The sequence below is a fragment of the Mandrillus leucophaeus genome, unplaced genomic scaffold (assembly GCF_000951045.1).
Source record: "Mandrillus leucophaeus isolate KB7577 unplaced genomic scaffold, Mleu.le_1.0 Scaffold289, whole genome shotgun sequence".
Classification (NCBI taxonomy): Eukaryota; Metazoa; Chordata; class Mammalia; order Primates; family Cercopithecidae; genus Mandrillus; species Mandrillus leucophaeus.
This window is the reverse complement of record NW_012103020.1, coordinates 856,813-883,501: the sequence shown is the minus strand read 5'-3', so window position 1 is coordinate 883,501 and position 26,689 is coordinate 856,813. Positions and strand designations below refer to the sequence as shown.

General features: G+C 41.9%; 2 protein-coding genes across 6 annotated transcripts in view; one reads left to right on the top strand and one right to left on the bottom strand.

Annotated features, from left to right (window-relative positions):
* MGST2 (microsomal glutathione S-transferase 2) overlaps positions 1–26,689 on the top strand; it is a 67,202-nt gene that overhangs the window by 27,769 nt on the left and 12,744 nt on the right. For 2 of the 5 annotated variants that reach the window (XM_011985623.1, XM_011985625.1), the window contains 3 exons: positions 1,427–1,497; positions 8,049–8,130; positions 8,609–8,789. In XM_011985623.1, the coding sequence (XP_011841013.1) occupies positions 1,427–1,497; positions 8,049–8,130; positions 8,609–8,741 (286 nt within the window). In that variant the 3' untranslated portion in view covers positions 8,742–8,789. Of the gene's footprint in view, positions 1–1,426; positions 1,498–8,048; positions 8,131–8,608; positions 8,851–26,689 lie in introns of those variants that run through there. The other 3 variants (XM_011985622.1, XM_011985624.1, XM_011985627.1) reach the window with 3 other exon arrangements.
* The window catches only part of MAML3 (mastermind-like 3 (Drosophila)), a 437,914-nt gene continuing 426,490 nt past the window's right edge, over positions 15,266–26,689 (bottom strand). The window contains exons 4-5 of the mRNA XM_011985628.1: positions 24,456–24,540; positions 15,266–18,822 (exon numbers count right to left, since the gene is read on the bottom strand). Of these exons, the coding sequence (XP_011841018.1) occupies positions 17,822–18,822; positions 24,456–24,540 (1,086 nt within the window). The 3' untranslated portion in view covers positions 15,266–17,821. The remainder of the gene's footprint in view (positions 18,823–24,455; positions 24,541–26,689) is intronic.

The following is a 26,689-nucleotide window of genomic DNA, read 5'->3' as shown; positions in this document are numbered from 1 at the left end:
AGGACGGTCTCGATCTCCTGACCTCGTGATCCGCCCGTCTCGGCCTCCCAAAGTGCTGGGATTACAGGCTTGAGCCACCGCGCCCGGCCCCATTTCCAATTTTTTAGGGGACTGATGGTCACTCTCCTGGCTCTTAGAGATGTGTGTGGGTAACTGCGCTGTTGTCTTTGCTGGTGGGGTTAAAATTTTCCATATGTGCTTCAGGACTCTACCTCAGCCACGTCTTTCTGTGAGCACTGAACTTGTTAATTATGCATGTTTCTTACCTAGCTTTAAAAGATGACTGAGTTATTGGGGAGTTTTTTCCCATGTAGTTGAGGCATAAGCTGATAAAGTTGAATTGACCTAGACACAATTTTCTGTGGGATTATGGAGAATGAGGGAAGAATTATGCTTCGTAATTATGCTTTTTTTTTTTTTAAAAATTCAGAGAAAATAGATCACTTATGGTGACCCAGGCTAAAAGACCTAGGTCTTCAACAACCAGCATCATCTATTTCTAGATCAATTGCCTTGTAATACTAAGTATTCAAGCTTTGAGGCTTACTGAAGGAAAGATATGGGATCATTTACAATCCTGTAGACTATGACCTTCCACCAGGATCTACTCAAGACCTCATCACACATTACGTTAAAGTTCTTTCTGGTGGTGAAATTGTCAGCAAAGAGCTTGGCCAACCTAACCAAGATCACTTGGGAGGTATACCTTAGGAGGGAGGATGAATATAATTCATCTTTTTCCCTTTTGTTAGATGCAGATGAATTAATTATAGTTCCCAGAGAACTATTCCCTTTTGCGTAAATTAGTGTCAGATTTTCCATCCAAGTCTTCTATGAATAGAGACAATATGACTTGACATTAGGACAGAGCTTTGGAATCTAGAGATGGATGCTGTCTATCTTTGATTCTCTGCAATGCATGTTGGTCTGGGCTCTCAGGCCTTAGTTTATTCCTCCATAAAATGGGAATGAATATGCTCACTCATTTACTTCAGGAGATTTTTAAGGGAATTATTTAAAGACTATTTTGTAATGTTCTGGGTAACTCAAGTGGAAGACAATGGATGTGAGGGAATTTTTAAAATAAGAAATCTCTTGAATATGAATTGAGCAATCTCTTAAGTTCTTCAGATAAGATATGGAGTGATCTTTAGGCTCAGGAGGCCTGTCTTTTGGGAAAGTGCTATGACTCACTTCTACTACTGGCAACTTATATGTAGGAGAATGATTCTTGGCCCTGCTCTGAGGTTTAAACAATGTTTAACCTTGAAAGATTGATTTTAAATGTAAAGGTCACTTAAACTCTTTTGTAAGTTCTTATATTACTTTTGTTAAAATAGGCGAACATTTACCTCTAGATGAAAAATCAATGCTTCAGTGTAAAGTTTTCTCATAAAATAACCTATGTCTTTATTTTTTTCCGCAGACAAAACTGTGTGGAGTTTTATCCTATATTCATAATTACATTGTGGATGGCTGGGTGGTATTTCAACCAAGGTAATGTTAAAATACAGTCAACTGTGTTCTAATGATGACTATGGTGCTTAAATGATTAAGGAGCGGATATATGGCCAGGCATGGTGGCTCATACCTATATTCCTAGCACTTTGGGAGGTCCAGCTGGGTGGATCACCTGAGGTCAGGAGTTCAAGACCAGCCTGGCCAACATGGTGAAACCCTGTCTCTACTAAAAATACAAAAATTAGCTGAGCGTAGTGGCACATGCCTGTAATCCCAGCTACTCGGGAGGCCGAGGCAGGAGAATCACTTGAACCAGGAGGTGGAGGCTGCAGTGAGCTGAGATCGTGCCACTGCACTCCCGCCTGGGTGACAGAGACCATCTCAAAAAAACAAACAAAAAGAGGAGCAGATATGCAACTACATAGCTACCAATCCTGAAGACTAAACAAAATAAACAGTGTGTGCGTCAGAGTGCTATGTTGCAGATATATGAACTTTGGCTTCATTCTAATTTAATTCAATAATGAAAAAAATATTGAGACAAACAATATGCTAGATATTCAAGGATGAAAATGACATGAGCTTTGTCTTCAAATCTAATAATCTACAGTTGACTCTTGAACAATGGAGGGGTTGGGGCGCTGACCCCCTGCCCCACACACACATAGTAGAAAATCTGCATATCACTTTTGATTCCCCAAAACTTAACTACTAATATCCTATTGGTCTGGAAGCCTTACTGAGTACAGTCTACTAATAAATATTTTCCATGTTTTATGTATCATATACTGTATTCTTACAATAAAGCATGCTAGAGAAAAGAAAATGTTATTAAAATCATAAGGAAGAGCAAATATTTACTATTTATTAAGTGGAAGTGGACCATCATAAAGGTCTTCATCCTCATAATTTTCACGTTGAGTAACCTGAAGAAGAGGAAGAAGAGGGGTTGGTTTTGCTGCCTCAAGGGTGGCAGAATCAGAAAAGGTGAAGGAGGTAGAAGGGGAGACAGAATTGGCAGGCGCAGTAGGTATAAATTTATAGAAATATTTCTGACGTTTTTGCTTTTTTCTCTAAAAATGTTTCTATATAGTACCAATCCTTCTTCCACTGTTGCCTTTAGTTTCAGTGCTTGTATCATAGAAGGGTCCATGTCATAAAAGAAATAAAAAAGCAGACTTGAATCATCAGAACCCTTCTGCCAGATTGTCTAATGTCAATTTGTTTTCTGGTACTGCCTCTTCTGTCTTCTTCCTTATCATCTGGCAGTGGTTCAGAGCACTCGTCTCTACCAAGTCATCTTCTGTTAATTCATCTGGCGTGGTGTCTATTAGCTCTTGAATTTCTCCAAGATTCATATCTTGAGACCCTTTATCCCCCCACATTCTTTGCCACAGTCACTATCTCTTTCATGATTTCCTTGATTGGCTCTGTTGTAAATCCTGTGAATATCATGCACAACGTCTGTACACAGTGTTCTTCAGCAGGAATTTATTGTTTCAGGTTTGATGGCTTTCACAACCTTCCTATAACAATGCTAGCATCTTCAATGGTGTAATCCTTCTAGGCATTCATAATGCTGTTTCTATCAGGGTTCTCTTCCATAACATTGACAATCATTCCCATAGAGTACCTTGTATCATGAGCCTTAAAGGTCCTGATAACCCCCTGATTTAGAGGCTGAATTAAAGATGTTGTATTTGGGGGCAAGTAGACTACTTTTATGCCTTCTGCGTTGAACTCATGGGGTTCTGGGTGGTCAGGGACATTGTCCAATATCAAAAGAATGTTAGAAGGTAATTCCATCCTGACTTCAGGAACAAAGCATTGATGGAACCAATCCAGAGAAGAGGCTCTTGTCCAAGCTTTTTTTTCTGTACAACCAAATGACTAGCAGGTACTGTTTATCTTTTTCCTTCAAGGCTCAAGGGGTTAGCAACTTTATAGATAAGTACAATCCTGAGTATAAACCTGACTGCATTTACACAAAACAGTAGAGTTAGCCTATCCTTTCCTGCTTTAAATCCTGGAGCTTGCTTCTCTTCTTTACTAATACATGTCCTTTGTGACTTTTTTTTTTTTTAATCCCCAGGACAGGGCACTTTTGTTTGCGTTAAAAACCTGTTCAGGCAGATATCCTTTCTCCTTAGTGATTTCTTAATGGTGCCTGGGAACTTGTGTATTGCTTCTTGGTTGGTAGAAGCTGCTTCTCCTGTTATCTTGATATTTTAAAAGCTAAACTTCTTTCTAAAATTATCAAACCATCCTTTGCTGGCATTAAATTCTTCAGCTTTAGATCCTTCATCTTCCTTTTGCTTAAAATTGTCGTATAAGGATTTTGCTTTTTCTCAAATCCTATTAGAGTCTACAAGTATGTGTTTCTTATAGCAATCCTGCTCCCACATAAAAGCTGCATTTCAATATGAGATAAAAAGATATTTTGGAAAAAGTGCAAGGTTTTTCCCCCTGCTGGTATAGCTGCAAGTGACAGCTTTACAAATCACCTTTTCTTTCTTTTTTCTTTTCTTATCTTTTCCTTTTTCCTTTCTTCATCTTCTTCTTTTTTTTTTTTCCACTGGTCCTTGCACTGAATTCATTTTTCTTGCAGTGGTGGTCAACCATAGCTCACAGCTGCAGACCTCAATCTATGAGACATATTAAGCCATTCAATTTTTTCTTCTAATATCATGACTTTTCTCTGCTTTTTGGGAGCACTTTCAGCACCACTAGTAGCAATCTGTGTGGGTCTCATGGCATTATTCAACGTTTATGGTATTGCACTAAACATTGATGAAAATAGGCAAAAACCCTGAGAGATCACTTTTTACGGTGATACGCAATTTGCTGGAGAGAAGAAATGCTCAGGTGGAGATGACTAGCATCACCTTTTAAGCTGATACTTGGCAACACTTGAGCTCACTGCAATAGCAACAGGAAGTGGCTACAAAATATTTATAATAGTACAGTATTACTATAGTTAATTTTATACAGTTATGATTTAATACTGCATCTTTACATTTGTTTACATTTCTCTCAACTACAAATGGCACCATGTATTATGGTCTGTGTTTGTATGCTTTGATAAATTTTAACTTTGTACAAAATTCATATATATATCTATATAGGCTTTCTGCTGAATGCTTTTAAAAACTTGTGTATATTTTATGATAGTAAATGATAAAATAGACCAGTATCTACATCTGTTTTATGCATTTGTGACCTACCTTTTCCTAATTTTTCAGTATTTCTGGGCTATGTGGTTCATTTGTGAGTTTTGTCAAAAATTGTCACAAATCTCCAAAATGTTTTCCAATATATTTATGTGTGTATTTTTGTAAACCCACCTCCTGCACAATCCAGTATATTTATTGGAAAATATTCATGTATAAATGGACCTGTGCAGTTCAAACCCATGTTGTTCAAGGGTCATCTATAATTCTAATTAATTGAAGGAAGAGAACACAGAATGAACAATTCACATTAATAATTATAGCTGGCCAGGCCCAGCAGCTTATGTCTGTAATCCCAGCAATTTGGGAGGCTAAAGTGGAGGGATTGCTTGAGGCCAGAAATTCAAGACCAGCCTGGGCAACAAAGGAGACCCTGTGTCTACAAAATTTTAATTAAAAAACTATCTGGGCACACATGTAGTCCCAGCTACTTGGGAGGCTGAGGTGGGAGGAGCTCTCAAGCCCAAGAGTTTCAGGCTGCAGTGAATCATGATAGCGCCACTGCATTCCAGCATGGGTGACAGAGTGAGACCCTGTCTCAAAAAGAAAATAATAATTGTCATTGTGGCTATTATTTATTGAGCCCTTATTATGTGCCAGGTACTGGTTTATTTATTTATTTTTTTTGAGACGGAGTCTGGCTCTGTCGCCCAGGCTGGGGTGCAGTGGCGCGATCTCGGCTCATCGCAAGCTCCGCCTCCCGGGTTCACGCCATTCTCCTGCCTCAGCCTCCCAAGTAGCCAGGACTACAGGCACCTGCCACCATGCCCGGCTAACTTTTTGTATTTTTAGTAGAGACGGGGTTTCCCTGTGTTAGCTGGGATGGTCTCAATCTCCTGACCTCATGATCTGTCCGCCTCGGCCTCCCAAAGTGCTGGGATTACAGGCGTGAGCCACCGCTCCAGGCCGCCGGGTAGTGTTTTTAAGTGTTATGCATACATTGTCCCATGCGCCAGATTTACAGGATTTAAAGCCTTCATATGAGGGAGGGTCTATAATTAATTTCTACCTTACAGATGAGGAAGCTGAGGTACAGAGATGTTAATTAATTTTTCCAACTTCACATTCACCAATGTGGGGAAATTTTTCCTTTCAAGTGCAGAGCCGGGTCTGTAGGTATTTGTGCCAACAACCCATGCATCTTTTCTTAAAGGTCTCCAAGTATGTAGTGCTGCCGTTTGTATGTAGCGACTCTACAAACATCCACTTTCTGTTTGACTGGGATATCCTTGGTGAGCTGAGGGCTTTCTCTAAACTTGGCTTCTGCGTTTAACAGTGAGTCAGACCAGCCCCTGCTACCTTCGTTGGAGAAATTCAATCCCCTTTTTCTGGTAACTTTCACTGTCTCATTTTGGTCTATACTTGATTGCCAAGATTTAAATAAACCAAAATCCAGCTGCTTTCAAAGGCAACCCCATCACTGTCTTCCTTATAGTTTTTACTGTGAACTGAGGAATTTCAGGTACAATGTCCTTTAAAGAAAGACTTCTTCACTTTATTCCAACTCATATTTGTGTCGCTTAAGGGCATGAATGAAACCGCTGTTCCTTGTCATGTAAGAGCACATTAACAACTAATAAGAAAAGTGCCTTTTGGTAATGGGACTCTGTCTCTGCCATTTGACCCTTTGGATTTCTCTGTGATAGGCTGAATGAGACAGAATGCCTGTCAGAAAGGATTTCTTGAGTATCTTGTCAGAAATTTCTTTTCATTCTTTCTCATCCAAAGTCAGTCACCTACTAACTGTTGCTGAACTGTTCTCATTGGCTTTCTGGGAGTAACTCCCTAGACAGGGAGTCTCAAAACTGAGAACCATGTTCAGAACTCTTCAGCTTCCTCAGACCCTGGGAAGGGTCTACCAGCTCTTCCTTCCCAGATCTTTGCTTGGTCCCCTTGTTCCTGTTCTCTGGCCCCAAACAGATGTCATCCCCTCCAGAAGCCTCTCTTTACCCCATTTTGGCAGCCTCCTCCACTTCCTCTCTCTCCCATGTCTCTTCATTTCTTTCACAGCACTTTCAAGTTTACACTTTTCTTCTCATTTTTGTCTTTGTTGTCTGTCTTTGCTGAGAGAATGTGTGCTCTATGAAGTCAGGGAGCCTGTATCTTTTTCACTGCCAACCAACCTCAATCCTTAAAGTAATACCTGGTTTATGGTAGATATAGGGCTGGGCGTGGTGGCTCACACCTGTAATCCCAGCACTTTGGGAGGCCAAGACAGGAGGATGGCTTGAGCCCGGGAGTTCAAGACCAGCCTGGGCAGCATAGGGAGGCCTTTTCTCTACAAATAAAATTTAAAAATTGGCCAGGCCTGGTGGCATACACCTGTGGTCCCAGCTACTTAGGACGCTGAGGTGGGAGGATTGCATGAGCCCAGGAGGTCAAGGCTGTACTGCGCCCTGATCATGCCACACATTTCTGCCTGGGTGACAGAGCAAGACCCTATCTCAAGAAAAAAAAAAAGTGCGGCCAAGTAAAATAATAAATTTAATCTAGCATATCACAGTCCCACACACAGACTCCAAATGTTTACAATAGGGCTCTGGCAACTTGCATCTGTGAGGTGCTGAGGAAGGGAATGGAGCCCTAACATAGAGAAGACAATGATATGTTTCACTGGATGCGATGATAGAACATCATAGTACTGTATTTCATGTTTCTTTTTCAGACAAATTTTATATGTAATAAAATGCATAAATCTTCAATGAATTTTGAGAAGTACACACACCTGTGTGGTCCAAATCTCTATAAAGATCTAGAACATGGCAACCACCCAGAAAGTGTCCTCCTGCTTCTCCCAGTCAGTCCCCATTCTCACTCCCAGATGCAAGCACTTCTGATTGTTTCATCGTTTAGTTTTGTCCATTCTAGAACTTCATATAATTGGAATCGTATAGTATGTAGCCTGTGTAATGCTTCATTCACTCAGCATTATTGTGTTGCATGGATCTGTTTGTTTTCATTGCTGAGTAGCATTCCATTGAATAGACTCTATAACAGCTTGGTTATCCATTCTCCTGTTGATAGACTTCTGGGCTGTTTCCAGTTTTTGGCTATTATGAATAAAGCTGCAATGAACATTCTTACACAAGTCCGTTTGTGAACACATGCTTTCATTTCTCTTGGATAAATACGTAGGGATGAGATTGCTGAGTCAAATGTTATGTTCGATTTTATAAGAAACTACCAGAACTTTTCCCAAAGTGGCTGTACTATTTTGTATTCCTGCCAGTGATGTATTCTGAATATAAGTATTTTGTCCGATATGTGTTTTGTGAATATTTTCTCGGTCTTCATACAACATCTTAAGAGACTGCTGTTGTCTTTTGTGCCTTTTCTTTTTTCCCACCCCCTCTATAGTTTTTGCTACTTGTCTGGGTCTGATGTACATATATGGCCGTCACCTATACTTCTGGGGATATTCAGAAGCTGCTAAAAAACGGTAAGGAGAACCCACTAATTTTGTATTTATGCAAAAAGTAGCAGGATAAGGTCTGGGTCAGTTTCCTTCTCTTGAGAGATATTAACAGCACTGCAAGTTGTGGTGGTAAAAGTAATACATACTGTGCGAGGCCAAGTCTTGCCAGGCCATACACAATTAGGCATGAGATAGGACAATGCAAGTATAAAACTGTGCACTGAATGTGGACTCTAGTTCCTTGCAAAAATTTTGCATCGTCTCCAGAAATTTACCAAGGAAAAATCCTGCCTAGCCTTGATAATGCTTTGAATGTTCAAAGAAACCAAGTGATCTGTATGGTTAGGCATTCCCTTTAATTTATGTGATGAGCCAAAATTTTCAAATTGCAAAAATATAGATGTTCTGGACAGTGTCAATGATAGGACAGCCTATTTCAGGACTCTCAGCTTCCTTATTACAACCCAGTTTGTCACTTTTCTCTTTCATGTCCACCTTGCAGGATCACTGGTTTCCGACTGAGTCTGGGGATTTTGGCCTTGTTGACCCTCCTAGGTGCCCTGGGAATTGCAAACAGCTTTCTGGATGAATATCTGGACCTCAATATTGCCAAGAAACTGAGGCGGCAATTCTAACTTTTTCTCTTCCCTTTAATGCTTGCAGAAGCTGTTCCCAACATGAAGGTAATTTGGTATCATTTGTTAAATAAAAATAAATAAAGTCTTTATTCTGTTTTTCTTGAAATGGCTTTGTAGAAACACACCCTTTAGAGCATACATTTCCTGTTTAAGAATTGAAATTTGCTTGGGGTAGGTACATCCATATCATCAGTGGAAGTGTGTTGTGCCCTAGTTTTAGAAATGCATGCTGAAGTCATGACCGGTTGTGTGGGGACAGAGCAACCTGACCCGTGTGCTGCCCTTTCTGAGGACTACTGACGTAACCTGCCACTCTGCTTCTCTCTTGATGGAAAGTTTCAGACAGAAGCTGATAAGGCAGCTGAGCCCTTTCATTGGTTATAGGAAAACAACAGATAGGAAGGCATGTAGGGGACATCAGGCAAACACATAGAGTAGCCAGAAAAGGGAGTCATCAACTGATAGCACAAAACAAAACAGATTATAAAAGGCTGGGCGCGGTGGCTCACACCTGTAATCCCAACACTTTGAGAGGCCAAGGAGGGTGAATCACGAGGTCAGGAGATTGAGACCATCCTGGCTAACACGGTGAAACCCTGTCTCTACTAAAAATACAAAAAATTAGCTGGGCGTGGTGGCGGGTGCCTGTAGTCGCAGCTACTCGGGAGGCTGAGACAGGAGAATGGCGTGAACTTGGGAGGCAGAGCTTGCAGTGAACCAAGATCGCCCTACTGCACTCCAGCCTGGGCGACACAGCAAAACTGTGTCTCAAACAAACAAACAAAAAAAACCCAAAGAAAAACAAAAACAGGTTATCAAAATGTACTTTATAAAGTAAAAAGTGTTTCCAAGCCAAAAGAGCTTGCTGCCTGATGACCATACTGCAAAACCAGGTTTTTGAGAAAAGAAAAAAATTTAATTTTAAAAAAGAGACAGTCTTGCTGTCACCCAGGTTGGAGCCTCCAACACATGGGCTCAAGCAGGCCTCCTGCTTCAGCCTCCAGTGCTGGGATTCAGGTGTAAGCCACTCTGCCCAGCCAACAAAAGCTTTATATTGCAAGTCAACTCACAGGGAGATAGGAGTCAAGCTCAAATCTGTCTCCCTTTGCTGGCTTCCAAGCAGTATTTTTATTAGAAAATGTCAGGGGGTAAATTCTGAGATTAGTAGGTGATTGGTTGAAAGAAAGGGGAGGTCTGGAAAGGCTTTGGGCATGTCCAGTTATTTCTTTATGCTGCCTCAGGGGTAGCATGTGCAGATTCCAGGGGAGTTAATATGAAATGTCGTGGAAATTCAAGCTGTGACATCAGCAAGCTTGTTCTGTGCAGACTCCAGTTAGCCATCTTGGTTCCAACGGATTTCAGCCATTTTTTTCTTTTTCTTTTAATCTCATAAGCTGAGAGAGTTTCAGTGTTTCCGTAAGTTATTTCTTTTCTTATCTGCCATCCTCCAAACTCAGGAATTTCCTTTAGTCATTGGTTTCTTTAACTCTTTGAGGCACAGTTTCAAGAGGAAGAAGAGAAAAAGGATATCATTTCAAGGAATTGCCCAGGGACCAGTGCGAAGAGGATATTCTTTCTCTTGGCGGAGGAAGGTGGGTCATGCTCATGACTGTAGAACCTGGGTTGGGTTCTGCTGTGCGCCCTGTGTCATGTGGGGTTTGGAGGGTGTTACGGAAAGTACAGCAGAACCCCCAAAGCTGTTCTGACCCTGATGTGCAGTCATTGTCTGGCACAATGCAGATGACTTTTCCTCATTTTCTTCATCTGTAAAATGAGAACGATTCTACCTCACAGCTTTCAAAGAAAAGGTAAAATGAATTGTGAGCATATATAACACATTTTGACATCAGGAAAAGGGCCCTCTGTCAATTTTCCAAAGAAAATTGGACAGCCTTGAGTCTGGTGTGGGCATCTTCAAAAGTTGTTTATTGTACTTTTCTTTTTTTGTGGATACAATAGAAGTTAAAAAGGCCAGGAATAATATTAACAGAAAAAGAAAGAAAGACACTTAAATACAAGTGTTCCCATAATACATAACCTCCTGCATCCCAAATAGCAGTACAGTATTAAATACCCCAAAGCACACTGAGAATATACTGGTCTGGGAGTGGACATATTTGCATACTCAGGTTCCCCTACTCACTGGCCATTTGAATTTGGACAAGGCACCCCATCAGTAGGAGGTTGTGAAGCAAAGAAGTGAAGACTCCAGAACCAGACCACCCTATCTTGTCCTATCACTTGCTGGCTGTGCTACCCCAGCACTTTGTAGCTCTCTGCCTTGGTTTTCTTTTAGGTAAAATAGGGAAAATACGCTAAAAAGCTATGATTCTATGGCCTTTTTACTTAATATTCTGATCAATTATGGTTGTGACTTGGATTGTGACATTTTAATTGTTTTATACATTGAGACCAATGAAGGATGAGAATGCAAATTTTTGATACTAAGGCATAATTACTTCATAACCATGTCCTTTGCAAGTTGTAAAGAAACTTTCCAAATCTTACAATTGAAGATTTTTAAACAATTTCTGTTTTGCACTTAAATTGGCTCTGGGCAGGGTAAAACACACACACACACACAGAGTTTGGTTAAACACGTGGAAATAGACAATGGCTGTAGCAGACTATCAAGGCCTTGTCACTTTAAACATTCAAACGATAGATTCTCCTTTGTTCTAATTGCATTGTCACCAGGCAACCTTTTGATTATTTTCATTCCTATTAGATTTGGCTACAGGGAGCAACCATTTCTGGCCACAGAGATGTGGGTTTCTGATCAGTTTGACAATTACATGTACATTTTTTGTGTATTACTAAATTGATCAATTTTACTTTTAGAAATCAGATTTGTTGCCTTAAAAAGTCAGTGTCAGGAAGTGGGGGATAGAGAAGAACTTTTCTGCATTGAGAGTCTTAAGGGGCATAAAAACCAAATGGCAATGTGAGATCCTTGTTCAAATTCTGGTTGGAAAAAAACAACTATGGGCCGGGCGCGGTGGCTCATGCCTGTAATCCCAGCACTTTGGGTGGCCAAAGCGGGTGGATCACCTGAGGTCAAGAGTTTGAGACCAGCCTGACCAACATGAAGAAACCCTATCACTACTAAAAATACAAAATTAGCCGAGCGTGGTGGCGCGCACCTGTAATCCCAGCTACTCTGGAGGCTGAGGCAAGAGAATCGCTTGAACCCAGGAGGTGAATGTTGTGGTGAGCCGAGATCGCCCACTGCACTCCTCCAGCCTAGGCAACAGGAGCAAAACTGTCTTAAAAAAAAAAAAAAAAGAAAAAAGAAAAAGAAAAAAACATCTATGGATGACCTTTGTGAGACAATGGAAACAATTTAAGCATAGAATACGGATAGATGATATTAGGGAATTAATGTTAATTGTTAGGTGTGATAATTATATTGCGGCTAGAGAAGAGAATACCCTCATTCTCTGGAGCTGTGTCCCGAGGCATTAAGGGGTAAAGTGGTTGGATGTACTTTGAAATGGTTCTGCAGAATATACACATGAAGCATTTATGGCAAAGTGTTAACAATTACATCTAGTTGATAAGTATATAGGTATTTGTTGTATTATTTTTTCTACTTTCTTGGTTGTTTAAAAATGTTTATAATAAAAAGTTAAAGAATCTGAAGAGAAGTTAAAACCTAAAATCATATTCTTGGTAGCCCTAAAGATTTTCTGTGTTGAGCATTGTTAAGAGATCCAGTGATGGATCCATGGTCATCCCTGCTGGCCTAGCAGCTGTCCTGGGTGTGGCAGAGACACCTGGGCCCCACATATGTAAGAGCTGCAGTAATTACCTCCACCTGTTGCATGAAATGAGGCATGTGTCTGTGGCAACCACTCCAGAGGACACTAGTGGAGGAATTTAATGTCCTTAGTACTTAAAACAGAATTGAGGAGAAAACTGAATTCACAAAAAGAGGAAAAAAATCAAAAAGAAAATAAAAATGTAAAGACTAGTGACCCAAAGCAGTAGCTCTGCTCCATTTTCAGGTAATTTTTCCTGTCCCATTTTTCTTTTAGGGGTTGGAGGTGGGTGGGGTATGGCCAAAAAAGTCATTAATAAACAAAATCAGGTCATTTGATGTTCACCCTTTTTCTCCAGACACACTCTTCCTTGAAAAGAATGGTCAGAGGCAGAAACAGCTCATTGAATGCTGTGGAATGTTCCTTAATCACCAATAAAATACATCTTTCCTCACTGGGGGCAGATGTCTAGTGACTTTCTAGAAAAATGTTTATTCTTTCCTCTTTCTTCCCCCATCACCACACTTACTGCACTAGGATTTTATAAAGGTCAGTAAGAAAACATGTAAGAACTCATTTGAAAAGAGAAAGGTATTCCATTCATCCAGTGCCAAACGAGTATAAGTAAAAATATGTGGCTTGAAGTGATTGGAACTAGGAGTAATCAACTCTTCTCAGAGCTTCACGTTTTTACTTCTAGTGTCAGCGTCCCCCTGTGCCCTCCCTCCACCCCAGAATCAGTTCATTTTCTATCCCATGTTTTCTGGGAGAGTGCCAAGCCCATATCAAAAGAACAAAGCCCAATGCCACACTGTTTCCTACATGGGGTTATTTGCCAACCCGTCTGGAACCATAACCCACTAAGGGGAGTGATGGCCTCTTCTTCCATAATTAAATTGTTTGTTTCTTTTGGTTTGTGTATATTAAAAACTTACCTTTGTTTTGTACCTATTTTTGATGATGACTTTATCCTGTGGCCTACTTTTCCTCTTAACCCAGTTTTGAAACATGTTGTGATACTAAGCTTTTTAAAGTTTGATGAGTCTTAGGTCATTTCCTCGAAGTGGAGAGGTGGATTCACATCTATGTGATTTATTAACAAAGGGCTCTCAAGAGATGAAAAAGGGAGTGGGGGAAACAGGACAGAGAAGGGGGAAAACCAAAATAGGGGGCTCCTTTATTTTTCCCTTTTTTTTTGGTTTTGTTTTGAGACAGGGTCTCTCTCTGTCACCCCGGCTGGAGTGCAGTGGCATGATCACAGCTCACTGCAGCCTCGACTTCCTGGCTCAGGTGATTCTCCACCTCAGCTTCCTGAGTAGCTGGGACTACAGGAACGCATCACCACGACCGGCTGTTTTGTATTTTTTTTCCCATAGAGATGGGGTTTTGCCATGTTGCCCAGGCTGGTCTCTGACTGTTACAGGACAGAGAAATACGTTACAGGAAGGGGTCCCAATCCAGAGCCCAAGAGAGGGTTCTTGGATCTCATGCAAGAAAGAATTCAGGGTGAGTGCTCAGTGCAAAGTGAAAGTAAGTTTATTAAGAAAGCAAAGGAATAAAGGAATGACTACTCCATAGACAAAGCAGCCTCGAGGGCTGCTTGTTGCCCATTTTTATGGTTATTTCTTGATGATATGCTAAACAAGGGGTGGATTATTCATGCCTCCCCTTTTTAGACCACATAGGGTAACTTCCTTACCTTGCCATGGCATTTGTAAACTGTCATGGCACTGGTGGGAGTGTAGCAGTGAGGAAGACCAGAGGTCACCCTCGTCTCTATTTTGGTTTTGGTGGGCTTTGGCTGGCTCCTTTACTGCAACCTGTTTTATCAGCAAGGTCTTTGTGCCCTGTATTTTGTGCTGAACGCCTATCTCATCCTGTGACTTAGAATGCCTTAACCGTCTGGGAATGCAGCCCAGTAGGTTTCAGTCTCATTTTACCCAGCTCCTGTTTAACATGGAGTTGCTCTGGTTCACATGCCTCTGACAAAACTCCTGGGCCCAAGTGATCCGCTTGCCTTGCCCTCCCAAAGTGTGCTGGTGGGATTACAGGTGTGAGCCATAGTGCCCGGCCTGCGGGGCACCTTTAAACCAAGTCCCAGCCTTTGCCTGATCTTGCAGTAGAGCTCTGGAGCAAAATTATATCTGACTTTGTTCAGACAAGTTAACTGGGCTTTTATACTCCTGCACCAGTGAGTCACTGGCTAAAGTCAATCCAGAGGGATATAAACTTCTAAGCACTTTCAATTCTGTGGGTGGGTGCAGGTGAAGCCAGGCCATGGCTTTGAGATGCAAAGTGGCCTGGTAGGAGTGGGGTGGTGCAGGCTGTTTACTGACAGTGCTCACTAAAGTAGAACGAGAACCTTTATTACTTCCCCTCAATCTATTCCGATTTTTCTTTTTTTGACAAAAATATTTATTTTTCCAGTGGAGCCTCCCTACCTCCAGATGAACTAGTTGGAAATGGAACTGTTGTGGTACTGAATCTACAAATGGATTGCACTATGTTCCATGCAAAGTTGACTTTCCTCCCTTCCCTTTGCCACATCCTTCAGAGTGCGACAGTAAATTTAGAAAGTATCAGTTGAGAAGTTGAATGCAAAGGCTGGGAATGATAGATCTCTCCCATTAAATAAATATTTAAAGAATGATATCAAAATTTTGAGAAAAGAACTACAGTTAATCAATTAAAACCCCGGAATAATGTCTGCTTAATTAAGTTTGGAGATCCAGTGAGGATCTTAAAAAACTATACTTTGGATTGATTCAGATAATCTTTTATTTTCATTTTTGTTTTCTTTAAAAGTGGTATGTCAACATCACTTCATTTCTACATTTCAGAGTTCTGTACATTTCTTAAAAGGAAATAAGCAATGCTCAATGTACAAAGTAAAAACAGAAAACTAGAAAAATCTGAATAAAATGGAGCAAGTTCCCATAGGTCATACAGTACAAATTAGTCATTAGATGTCATCTGAAGTGCAATACCACTGCTGTGATGATGAGTTAAGGAATGAAATAAAAATACTCTATTTTAAACAAACAGTATATATATATTTATATGTATATTTTTTACAGATAGTAGACCCAGTGATATCTGCAGTATTGTAAAAACTTATGTACAAATAACTTTTTTTAGACATTACATATACATCAGCACCGTAGTAAAAACAAAACCAAAACAAAACCACCGTATTCAAATCTCTCTATTAGTTGGTCCTAGTACTGAGCATTTGGAGGAAGCTTTTAAAAGATAATGGAGCCCCCACCCCTGTCCCACTTCCATTAGCCACCTCCAGTTTCTCATCATTGCTTATTTATTTCCTGTACCTTTCAGGAAAAGGTAATTATGTTTTCTGTGTCTTCTCATTTGTTTGCTTTTTTTTTTGGTTTCATCTCTTTCCACTCAGTTTCCCCAGTGGCATGAGTCCCCATCTGGGGAGTTCAGGGTCACTCGGCTGCCACCTCTTCAGAGAGGGCGCCCAGCCCCTGCCTGGACTTCTCACCCACCAGGCACCTCTGGCCTTACATCCTGCCCCTTGCTGAGCAGATCTACAACGCGGGGTACACTGAGAGCAAGTCAAAGACAATGTTGCTCGCCGCCTCCTCTCCAAACCTCTCTGCTCCCAGCTTTCCATGGCAACTCGCCTTCTCAGGACTGAGTGTGGCCAGTCCAACCCCACAGGCTGCGATTCCTCTGTGGTGAGCTGCCTGGGAGTGCACAGAAGGCAGCCAGTGTCTAGGACGCGGAGGGAGGAGGGGACAGGAGAAAAGTACACACCACTCTCACTTAGGACAACACTGAAGCCAAAGGGCCTCCAAAAGGGGGATTGGGAGGGAAGGCAAGGAGCCTTGTTGATTCCTTCTGACAGATTTCGCTTAGGGCAGATGTGCGTCAATGACAAAGAGAACAACTGTACAGGACTTTGGAAGAGGACTACTTTGCTCATATGAAAGAAACTACATCTCCTTTATATCCAAATTTGTAAGGTGGAGCAATTGCTTTTTTAGCTCCTCCACCTCTCAGGGATTTTATATTTATCTTTCCGATGAGTAGGGATGATGGGAAAGGTGGATTTTAGAGCATCACTCCCGGGATTTCGCCCAAAGGGAGCCTGAACCAGTGACCTCCAGGCCACCCCTTCCCGGGGATATCAGACATATCAGATGTGGCTCACAAAAACCGATGCCCAAACATCAGAGCAGCCCTCTCAGTTCCAGGCAGAGATATTCATTCAACTCTACACATGTTAGAGAAAGAAGACTCCAGTGTTGCCTTTGCATTTCAGGCATTGTCTTAAGTTCTTCCTGCATTTATGTGGACTCTGCCCAAGGCTCCCTAAAGACATAAGCTTCGCTTCTTGGATAGTCTGTAAGGAGAAGCGAGGGGAGGCTGGTGTGGAGGCAAGGAGGAATAAAGGCAGGGCTGGAGACAAAGGCTCCAGGCTGGCAGACACACAGCGTCCAGTAGGGGTTTCTCTGCCCTGCGGCCGCCAGAAGTAGATGTGACCCACCTGGATGTTTTGTATTGGGCACCAGCGGGCTCCAGCCCTACCTGGAGGGACTGCCACCAGGGGCACCAGCAGAAGGCAGACGCCCCAGGACTGCTGGATGGACCGTGCTCCAAACTCAGCCTGCTCTCCTTGTGACAGCGGAGCCTCTGCAATTCCTGAGGGTCATCATGGGGCAGGAGACAGACAGGCCTGTAGGATCTGTTGTTGTCTCCCTGTGACTATCTCGCTGTTCTTCGTGCCTGCCCTCCAAATTCAGTAGCATGTCTCGAAGCCTTACATCTCTTGGCACCCAGAGTTCAGTGCATTTCCAACCTGTGCACCTGGCCTGTGCAACCACCCAGCCTCTTCTGGGGGACTCTCTCTGGCCGAGGCTCTGTCTCTTTTGTGTCTCCAAAGCTGCTGTCTCCCGACCTGGGGCAGGAGGGTCTGAGGATACCTCTCTTGGGTAACAGTCCCTCTTGGCTGAAGTAGCTCCTGCTGGGCCAGGCGATCACAGGGCACGCTGAGGCTGAGCAGAGGGGCTCTGGCTGGCTTCGTCTTCCCACCTGCTCCTCTGGGTGTCTCCCTCTCTCGCAGCAGGGATCTGCGTGGCGTCTCATCTCGATTGCTGTGTGAAAATCAGGTGAAATGAGGCCCGGCGGGGCTGTGGATTGGCACCTGGATCTTCCACTGTCAGCCAGCTGCAGTTTTGCTCAGTTTACGTGGGTCAAAAAAACAAAAAACAAGGATGGGTCAACATCCTGTTTCTTTTTCACTTTTTAAGCTTTAACCACTCGAGTCATGGCTCTTGGGGCCTCTCTTGACTAGGGGTTACCAAACAATTCATCAAGCTCCTGCATCCACTCGTCCCCTGGCCCACCTTTGATGATGGAGTCCACAAGATCTGCACCATCCGGGAGGCCAGGGAAGGGAGCCCCAGCTCCGTCGCCACTGTAATTGTATGACACGTCCTGAGGGGCATTCCGCTCATAGGCTTGGCTCTGGCTGCTTGGAGCAAAGCCGCCACTGGGTATCTGCTGCTGTGCTGGGGGCTGGCTGAATGCTGGCATGCCCGGGACTCCCTGGCTCAGGCCAGACATGACCATTGGCCTCCCCTGGCTGGTGCCTTGCTGCCCCGGGAGCGATGGCATCATCTGCCGACTCATGGCAGCTGGGTTGAGGGTCCTCACTGTGCCCGTGTTAGCATCCACGACTGACTGGCTCAGTCCCTGTGGAAAGTGCTGCTTGGTCAGTCTCGGCTGCCCAGCTTGAAGAGGGTAGCTGGCGCCATTGTTGAATGGTCCCAAGTCTCCACTAGTCCTCCCAGGCATGCCCTGCAAGCTCCTCTGTTGCCAGCTTTGTGCTCCTTGCTGGACTGTTCCCATAAGGCTCTGCAGCCTTGGAGGGGCTTGGGGCCTAGGCAAGGCCTGGCCTACTGGCCCTTTCATCTGCGGATGTTGCTGGGTAATGGCTGAGTTCACCAGCATGCTCTGACCAAAGCCACTCACCATTCCAACCCCCTGCCCAGAGGCAGGTTGCCTTGGTCCCTGGGCTTGATTATGTGTGATGCTCATGCCACTTTGGTTTGGGTGCTGCAACATTTGGGTCATGCCTGTGCTCATACTGTACATTCCTGGTTGGCTGGTAGGCGTGGTGCTGTAAGGGGCCAGTCCCATCTCTGACTGCGCAGCTGCAGTGGCCATCGTCCCAGGGTTCTGGGAGGGTCCTATTCCCATCATGCCTGCGTTCTGTGCCATCAGCCGTGACGTTCGCATGCTCTGGAGGGCTGCTTGGCTTCTTACGGCTGCTATATCCTGGGGAGAACCTGCAGTGAAAAAGAGGACACATACCACTCACTCTTCTCCATAAGCAATATACTGCAACAAGATGTTGGAATTTTCTTTGGGAATGACAAAATTCCTTTATATGAAAGGATCTAAAGAAAAACAAAAAACAAACAAACAACAAAAAAAAGATCTACTCTGATAATAAATCTCTAATAAAAATGATTATTTTTCTGATTATAACATGCTGATTGTGAAAAATTTGGAAGTATTAAGAAACATAGAGACAAAAATTAAAGTTACCTGAAATCCCACTATTCAGAGATGATCATTCCTATTCTTTTATTTGTATATAAATAGACACCCACAAAAATTGGGATCGCACTGTGCATGTGTTTTTGTAGCTGACTTGTCCACTAAACAGATCCTGATGTTATTCTTGTTTATACTTCAGAAGCAAATTATTTTGTACTCTTATAGGTATGACATCATCCTCAACCAATAAGATACTATTTTCTTTGGTGGTGAGAGAGAATTCACCTCTGGGGCTAAATTAGAAAGAAATGGCTGATCACTTTGTATTTTCTATTCGTACAGTGGAACATGGTTCAGTAGAGAATACTATCAATAAAGACCATTAGACTAATTTCCCTTAAGACTTGAGTAGGATTTGAGAGGTTAAAGGCCATTGCTTCTGCTAAGCAGCTATTTTGACAGATAGGACATTTTTTGGATCCACTCTGTAGATTTCAACATGCTCCAGATTCTCTGAATCATAACATGTCATTGCAAACTGGCCAGCTTCCTGAGCTAGAAAAAGAAATCATCCTGCTACGTGCGACTTGGCCATAAACTTTATGCATTTCTTTTTTTTTTTTTTTAATTTTTTAAAAAATTATACTTTTAAGTTCTAGGGTACATGTGCATAACGTGCAGGTTTGCTACATATGTATACTTGTGCCATGTTGGTGTGCTGCACCCAACTATGCATTTCTACAGCAAAGTCCATTCCTTCAAATCGGCAATGACTATTTCTCTCAGCAAATTGTTAACACAGTTTTAATAATGCTGTTTAAAAGGTGGCCAGAGTGTCCACACCAAGTCATTCAACCTTAATTAGGCATTTGAGTGAGTCATTCTTTACATGTTACCAGGAAATTTCCAAACAGCCAAGAGAATGGAAATGTCACCGGTAGAACACCAGTCAATGTTGCAAAGGGCTAGGAGGTGCACAAAAATGGATTTTTCTATGTTCCTGCTAATGACTGAGTCTATAAGAAGAAGAAAAATAGTTTTTTTCCTGGACATTTGAAGAAGATGCAGCATGGGAGCCAATCAATATTCTAAGCAAATTTAATCCCACCTGGAACTGTGATGAGAAACCAGATGAGAATAGACTAACCTTGTTAAACCTGGCACCCTGGCAGATAACTGAAGCATGTTTTTGTCTTCCTGATGTGGCTATTGATTTTGGGGCTGAAAATATGTCTCCATATTTTCTTCCTTTCTTTAAGAAAGAAAATTACGGGAATTTTGATTATGTCTCAAGTTTTTGTGGCTTGAGATCAATATCATACTGCATTGAAAAATGAAATGGTTTCTATCAGGAAACCTGAAAGATCTGGGGGAAATCCCCAGAAATGTTTTCATATTTTGTTTTAAGCTTCATTATATCTAAGTGATTTTTTGAAAAATCAAAAGTTCCTAGTAAAACACTCAAAGGTAGTATATACTGCAACTTGTAATCTTGTCATGAAGTTTTGAGACCTTAACGACTAAATTTTTATTGACTCCATGGCCAATAAGATCAACTGTGGTGAAACGGGTTATTGAGTTATTTATAAAAAAAAATTTAAGGGAAAAATATTGCTGAGTCAGAGATTGACTGGGTAGACCCAAATTATATAAACAGTCTGATGGGCTGCTAGAAATAGATGAAAGGACATCTATAATTTGGCCATTTTGGGGTATATTTATAATGGATATGTTAAAGGACTGGATACTGTCTGGAATAATTTTGTGAATGAGAAATATGTTCCTTTCTTTAGAGGGCAGAAATGTTACAATACCTTTTAATAGGCAGTGATACATTAATCCAAGCCAATCTTTATTTTTATTTAGTGTAAATGACTGCACTATCTTGATGTAATTCTTATTTTTAAAAGGCATTTTAAAATCAGCAATCACCACATTATTTTTCACTTAAGAGAAATAAAAAGACTTTTATTAATCTAGTTTTATGCCTTCCGTGATTTTAAATATACAAAGGAAAAAAATTCAGATGTGTCCAAGGAATTAGCTTGTCTTTACCTGATTACTACATGTGTTAAACCACAAATTATGTTTTCTTTTTCTTTTTTTGGTCTAAAACACATATTATTGTGAGACACTGTAGTCTAATTTTCTTGTCTGCTGGTTAACATCACAATGTCCAAGAAAATCTTGTATATTCAAAGAGAGACGATAGTATCCAACTTTTTGCTTAAAAAGTCTATGTTCTATTTTCACTCACAGTAAGCCTGTATTTGTGAAAAAAATAAGCATTTCCCCATAGTCATGTAACATTGCTCAGAGGTCCAGAACCTAATGAGGGAAAGACAGTCATTAAGGCCTTTGAAATGTATAATGGTGAGAGTATGGGATAGGTTCTCATGCAAGTTGTACCTAACAAAACTTCTCTCCAAGAATGATATTTCTTATTTTTCAGTTTGCTATTTTCCCAGAGGCATAACATCATGCCATCTAGGGTGTCTGCAAACACATGAAAATACTGAAGATAGTAAAATAAATTATGTATCTCAAACCAATCAGCTCAAGGGCCCTAAAATGTCACACTGGCTTTATTGACAATATTCTCTACTGAACCATGTTCCACGTCACGAATAGAAAATGCAAAGTGATCAGCCATTTCTTTCTAATTTAGCCCCAAAGGTGAATTCTCTCTCACCTCCAAAGAAAATAGTATCTTATTGGTTGAGGATGACACATCATCTCTATATGAGTGCAAAATAATTTGCTTCTGAAGTATAAACAAGAATAACATCAGGATCTGTTAAGTGGCAAAGTCAGCTACAAAAACACATGTACAGTACGATCCCAGTTTTTGCGGGTGTCTATTTATATAGAAATAAAATAATAGGATTGATCATCTCTGGAGGGTGGGATTTCAGGTGACTTTAATTTTTGTCTCTGTGGTTTTTTTTTTGTTTCTTTTTTTCTGAGACAGAGTTTTGCTCCTGTTGCCCAGGCTGGAGTGCAGTGGCACAATCTTGGCTCACCGCACCCTCTGCCTCCTGAGTTCAAGCAATTCTCCTGCCCCAGTCTCTGGAGTAGCTGGGATTACAGGCATGCACCACTACGCCCGGCTAATTTTTTGTGTTTTTAGTAGAGACAGGGTTTCTCCATGTTGGTCAGGCTGGTCTCGAGCTCCCGACCTCAGGTGACCCGCCTGCCTCGGCCTCCCAAAGTGCTGGGATTACAGGCATGAGCCACCGTGCCCGCCTGGAATAGAACTTTTTAACTGGACCCAAAACATCCCGAATAGCTCATATAAGTATGTGTCTATGTTCTGCAACACAGGGCAATTATTAAATTGTGGTGGCCCCTTTTCCCCACAAATAATACATGAGTTATGAACCTGGAAAACTCAAGAGACGTTATGCTGGGTTTATCAGCTTTTATGTTTTTAATTCGTTCATAATATAATGCAGCAGCTCTCAAGCGTGGTTCCCTAGCTAGCAAAATCAGTGACTCCTGGGAACTTGTAAAAAATGCAGATTTTCAGGCCCTGCTCCAGATATACTGAATCAGAAACACTGTGTGTGTTTTAACAAGCTTTGTTGGTGCTTTCAGCGCAGGCTAAAGGTTGAGAACTATAGATATAAAGGAGGGCTCTGTATGTGCAACAACAACTATATGTAATGATGACTAGTCCCCACTCTTCCCTACCCATGGCAAAATTAGAAACATAATTCTTCAAAAACCCCTGGCACTGATTTAGGGCACAGAACACCTGTGGATAACTCAATTCCTTTTGTCCTTGCCTGTGTCAAGGCCAAATGTGTCAAGGCCAAAGGATCTAACATGATATAAACATCTCAGAGGTGAAAGGGAGTGGTAGCTTCTCAAGCCCCAGTATTTTTACAGGTGATCTTCAATGTGGTCTGTCAGTAAATATCAATGGCTTTCAGACTGTAAACTACAACTCACAGTTCATGATCCAGGATATATACATGTGGGTTTAAAACAGAAAGAAAAGTTTCTGATATGCTCTGATAATTTCTGTTGTATTTCATTTTAAAAATGTTGGTTGTGACCCACTAAGTTGTTTTCAATAACCTTGTGTTTTGCAATCTGAAGACTTAAAAATGCTACCTTAGATCAGAAATTTTTCACCCAGTCTATTGATAAAGTTCAGGGATACTTGTGAAATTATATAAAAGTTTATATATATTTACATATTATACATTTTTGTGCAAGAGACTTCATAGCTTTTTGCAGACTCTTAAAGGAATAGGTAACTTTTGAGAAGCTAGGACCCATTGATGTGGATCCCACAAAATGGGCAGAGGATGGGATTAGGATTTCTGCTGCTAGGTGAACCCTGTAGCCCCCTGAAAACTCCTGTGGATAAGATTAGAAAGGCTCCTCAGGCTATTTTCTTCACCCCATATAAGACCCCCAAGTGTCTTTTTTTTTTTGGAGACAGAGTCTCGCTGTGTTGCCCAGGCTGGAGTGAAGTGGTGCGATCTCGGCTCACTGCAACCTCCACCTCCCGGGTTCAAGCGATTCTTGTGCCTCAGTCTCCTGAGTAACTGGGATTACAGGCATGCAACACCACTCCCGGCTAATTTTTTGCATTTTTAGTAGAGACAGGGTTTTGCTATGTTGGCCAGGCTGGTCTTGAACTCCTGGTCTCAAGTGATCCATCCGCCTCAGCCTCCCAAAGTGCTAGGATTATAGGCATGAGCCACCGCACACAGTCAAGGGATCTCTCTGTTGGAGATGGAAGGGTTTGATATTTGAGTGGGCCTTCCACATTTATAAAGGAGTGCAACACTAACATACAGTGCACCCGTTGCTACTGGGTCATCATTTAGGATTCCCACAAATGGCTACAGGGTCAGTTCAATCAGCCTCAAGGCCCTATTTGTCTTCTACATTCAGCAGAGACTAGTGGTTGTTGCAAGCCAGATTCTTCCATTTCAGCTATAGAGGTAAGGGCTTTGGTCAGGTGACCTGCTGGCATAGCAAAAAAGATGTGGCACAAGATTTTTGCCCCTGTAGTCACTAAGATGACGATCTAAACATAAACAAAGTTGATATGGAGCCAACAGGCACCAGTATATCTTTACTGGTTGTTAATCTGTTGCAATACTATGTACCTTTGGTAAAGAACAGCTGTTCTAGTCCCAACTCCCACAGCTACCCTGACCCTTCCCTGTGCTTTCTAGAACCCCTCTGTGACTCAGTGACCAAAAGGTTAATGCCTGGCACAACAGGAGGCCTCTAGGAATCCATTCTGATTGGTTAGTACTCTTAACCTACCAGTAGTTAAATAGTTTAAGTATTTCCTGGACACAAATACAGCATGTAAGGCAATGACTCTGGCTACACATTCACTTACGCTTCACCACTAGAAGGTATAAAATGAGAGAGGTTGCACTGGCCTCACCTTGAAACTGATTGACCTGCTGCACCGGGTATGGATTCCGCTGTGGCTGGAGGTGCTGCCGGGGTAGATGTGATTGCTGCAATTGCTAGAACGACAGAACACAAGAGGGGTGGAGAGGTGAGATAGGGAGCAAGCACACAATTCAATATCCTAGCAGTTCTGAGGAAGGTAGGGTTTTCCCCAAAACTAAACTTTGTGTTGAAGAATCATATGCCTATAGGCAAGAGCACAAAGCCTAAGGATACAATCAGGTAGGTTTTCACAAAATGAACACACTCAGGGCCACCAGACCCTCCATCAAGTAACAGAACGCTGCCAGGAGCCCCTCGTGCCCCTTCCAGTCATCGCCCTCCCTCGACCCATGGGCATCACTGTCCTAACTTTTAACAACATACAGCAGTTATGTCTGCTTTTGTACTTTGCAGAAAATGATTCACATGATGCTGCTTTTTTATCTGGCTTCTTGCATCCACCACAGTATTTGTGAGATTCATCCATGTGGATGTGAATTCTTGTTGCTTGTTCATTCTCACTGTTGGATAGTATTCCATTATATGAATATAATGGAATACTATAATTTATTTACCCATTCTACTAGTGATGTCACCTTTGGTGTTTCTAGTTTTTGTGTTTCGAATGTGATTGCTATGAACATTCCTGTACATGCCTTTGGTGAACATCTGCACGTATTTCTGATATGTGGACTTGCTGGCTCATGAAGAATGCGTGCTGAGGGAAGGGGTTTTGACGTGGACTGCTCAACATCAGCCTGCATGCTTTCCTTAGCGCTGTGGGGACTGAGCTCAAAGGGACAAGCAACTGCTTTTTAATGACCTAAGTGGATGCTTTGGGCATAGGAAGATGAGATCCTCAGGGGTTATACAAAAAAGGCTAATCTTATTCCCATGAAGCCACACTGCCTGTAAAATACATCTCTACAAGTAAACTATTCAGCATTTACCGCTTTGAGGAAACCACGTGGGATTTCACATATACCAGCAAGCCAGGAGGCCTGCATTTTAGTCTTTCTTCTTCCACTCACGGGGATGCAGCACTGCTAGTGTTGCTACCAATATACTGGGAAGGCTATTATCATTATCACATTGTATGTGCAAAGGGAAAGAAAATAAGAGTGATGTAGAAAGAGCAGAGAAAGAGGTTTTAGTTCTAGGTCTGCCGTCAAGTAGTTTGCATGACCTTTGGGATGTTGTTTAACCTGTTCCCTGCAGCTGCTGAATATTCATTAAGTACCTTTCATCTGCAAGGGCTATAAAGAACATACAACAAGGTCCCTGTTCTTTAGTGTTCACTATAAAAATAACACACACTGACCACCTCTTAACGCATGTGTTTATTTCAATTTTTTCTCTTGTGTTTGTTCCTGGGCTGCTCTATAATTTTCTTTTCTTTTCTTTTTCTCTTCTCTACAAGGCCAGCCAGTATTCTGGCAACCAAAGAAAAAAACAGCCTCTGACTTGCTGACCCCATCCCGTGGTCCCTACCATAATGTTCTACAGAAAACTGTTGAAATTAATTGATTGTGTAGACCAATAATGTGTAGACAAGAAACCACGCAAATCTTTTAGGCAGCAACAGAAGGGCATTACTGAGTGTAAGCTGAGCATTTAACAGCTTCTCCTCAGTCAAACTTCCCATATTATATAAGAATTTAACTGTCCTACTTGTGACTAGGAATGAGCCCCTGGCAGCCTGTGGGGGACTGAGGGTGTATCCTGGAGTCAGGAATCAGGAGTCCTCAGTTCCATCCTGGCTCTGTCTCTCTCTAGCTCTGTGATCTCATAGAAATCACATAAGCTCAGTTTCCTCACATAACCTCAGTTCCTCATTTGTAAAATGATGGGACTTCATGATCTAGAATGTTTCTAAGTTTTGTCTAACCTTTGTGAATGGATGAGAGGTGATGTGCTTTGCACTTTTTGAGAATATGGCATTAAATGTGAATTCATGCCTACTTTCAACCTGCTCTGCTCTGATTGCCAAGTCTACTGAGAATCATTTTAAAGTTTCCCAAAATATGTAAGATCCCAAATCCTTCTGTTTTCCCTCACATGTCCTTTCAGGAAACCCAAAATCTGTTTCCAAAATCCAAAGTGTGAGGACACTTTCAATGCTGCAGCAACTAAGATTGGTGTTGATCTGGCAATATTCACTCTCAAAACGAAAAACTGAGAGCTGGCCGGGTGCTGTGGCTCACACCTGTAAGCCCAGCACTT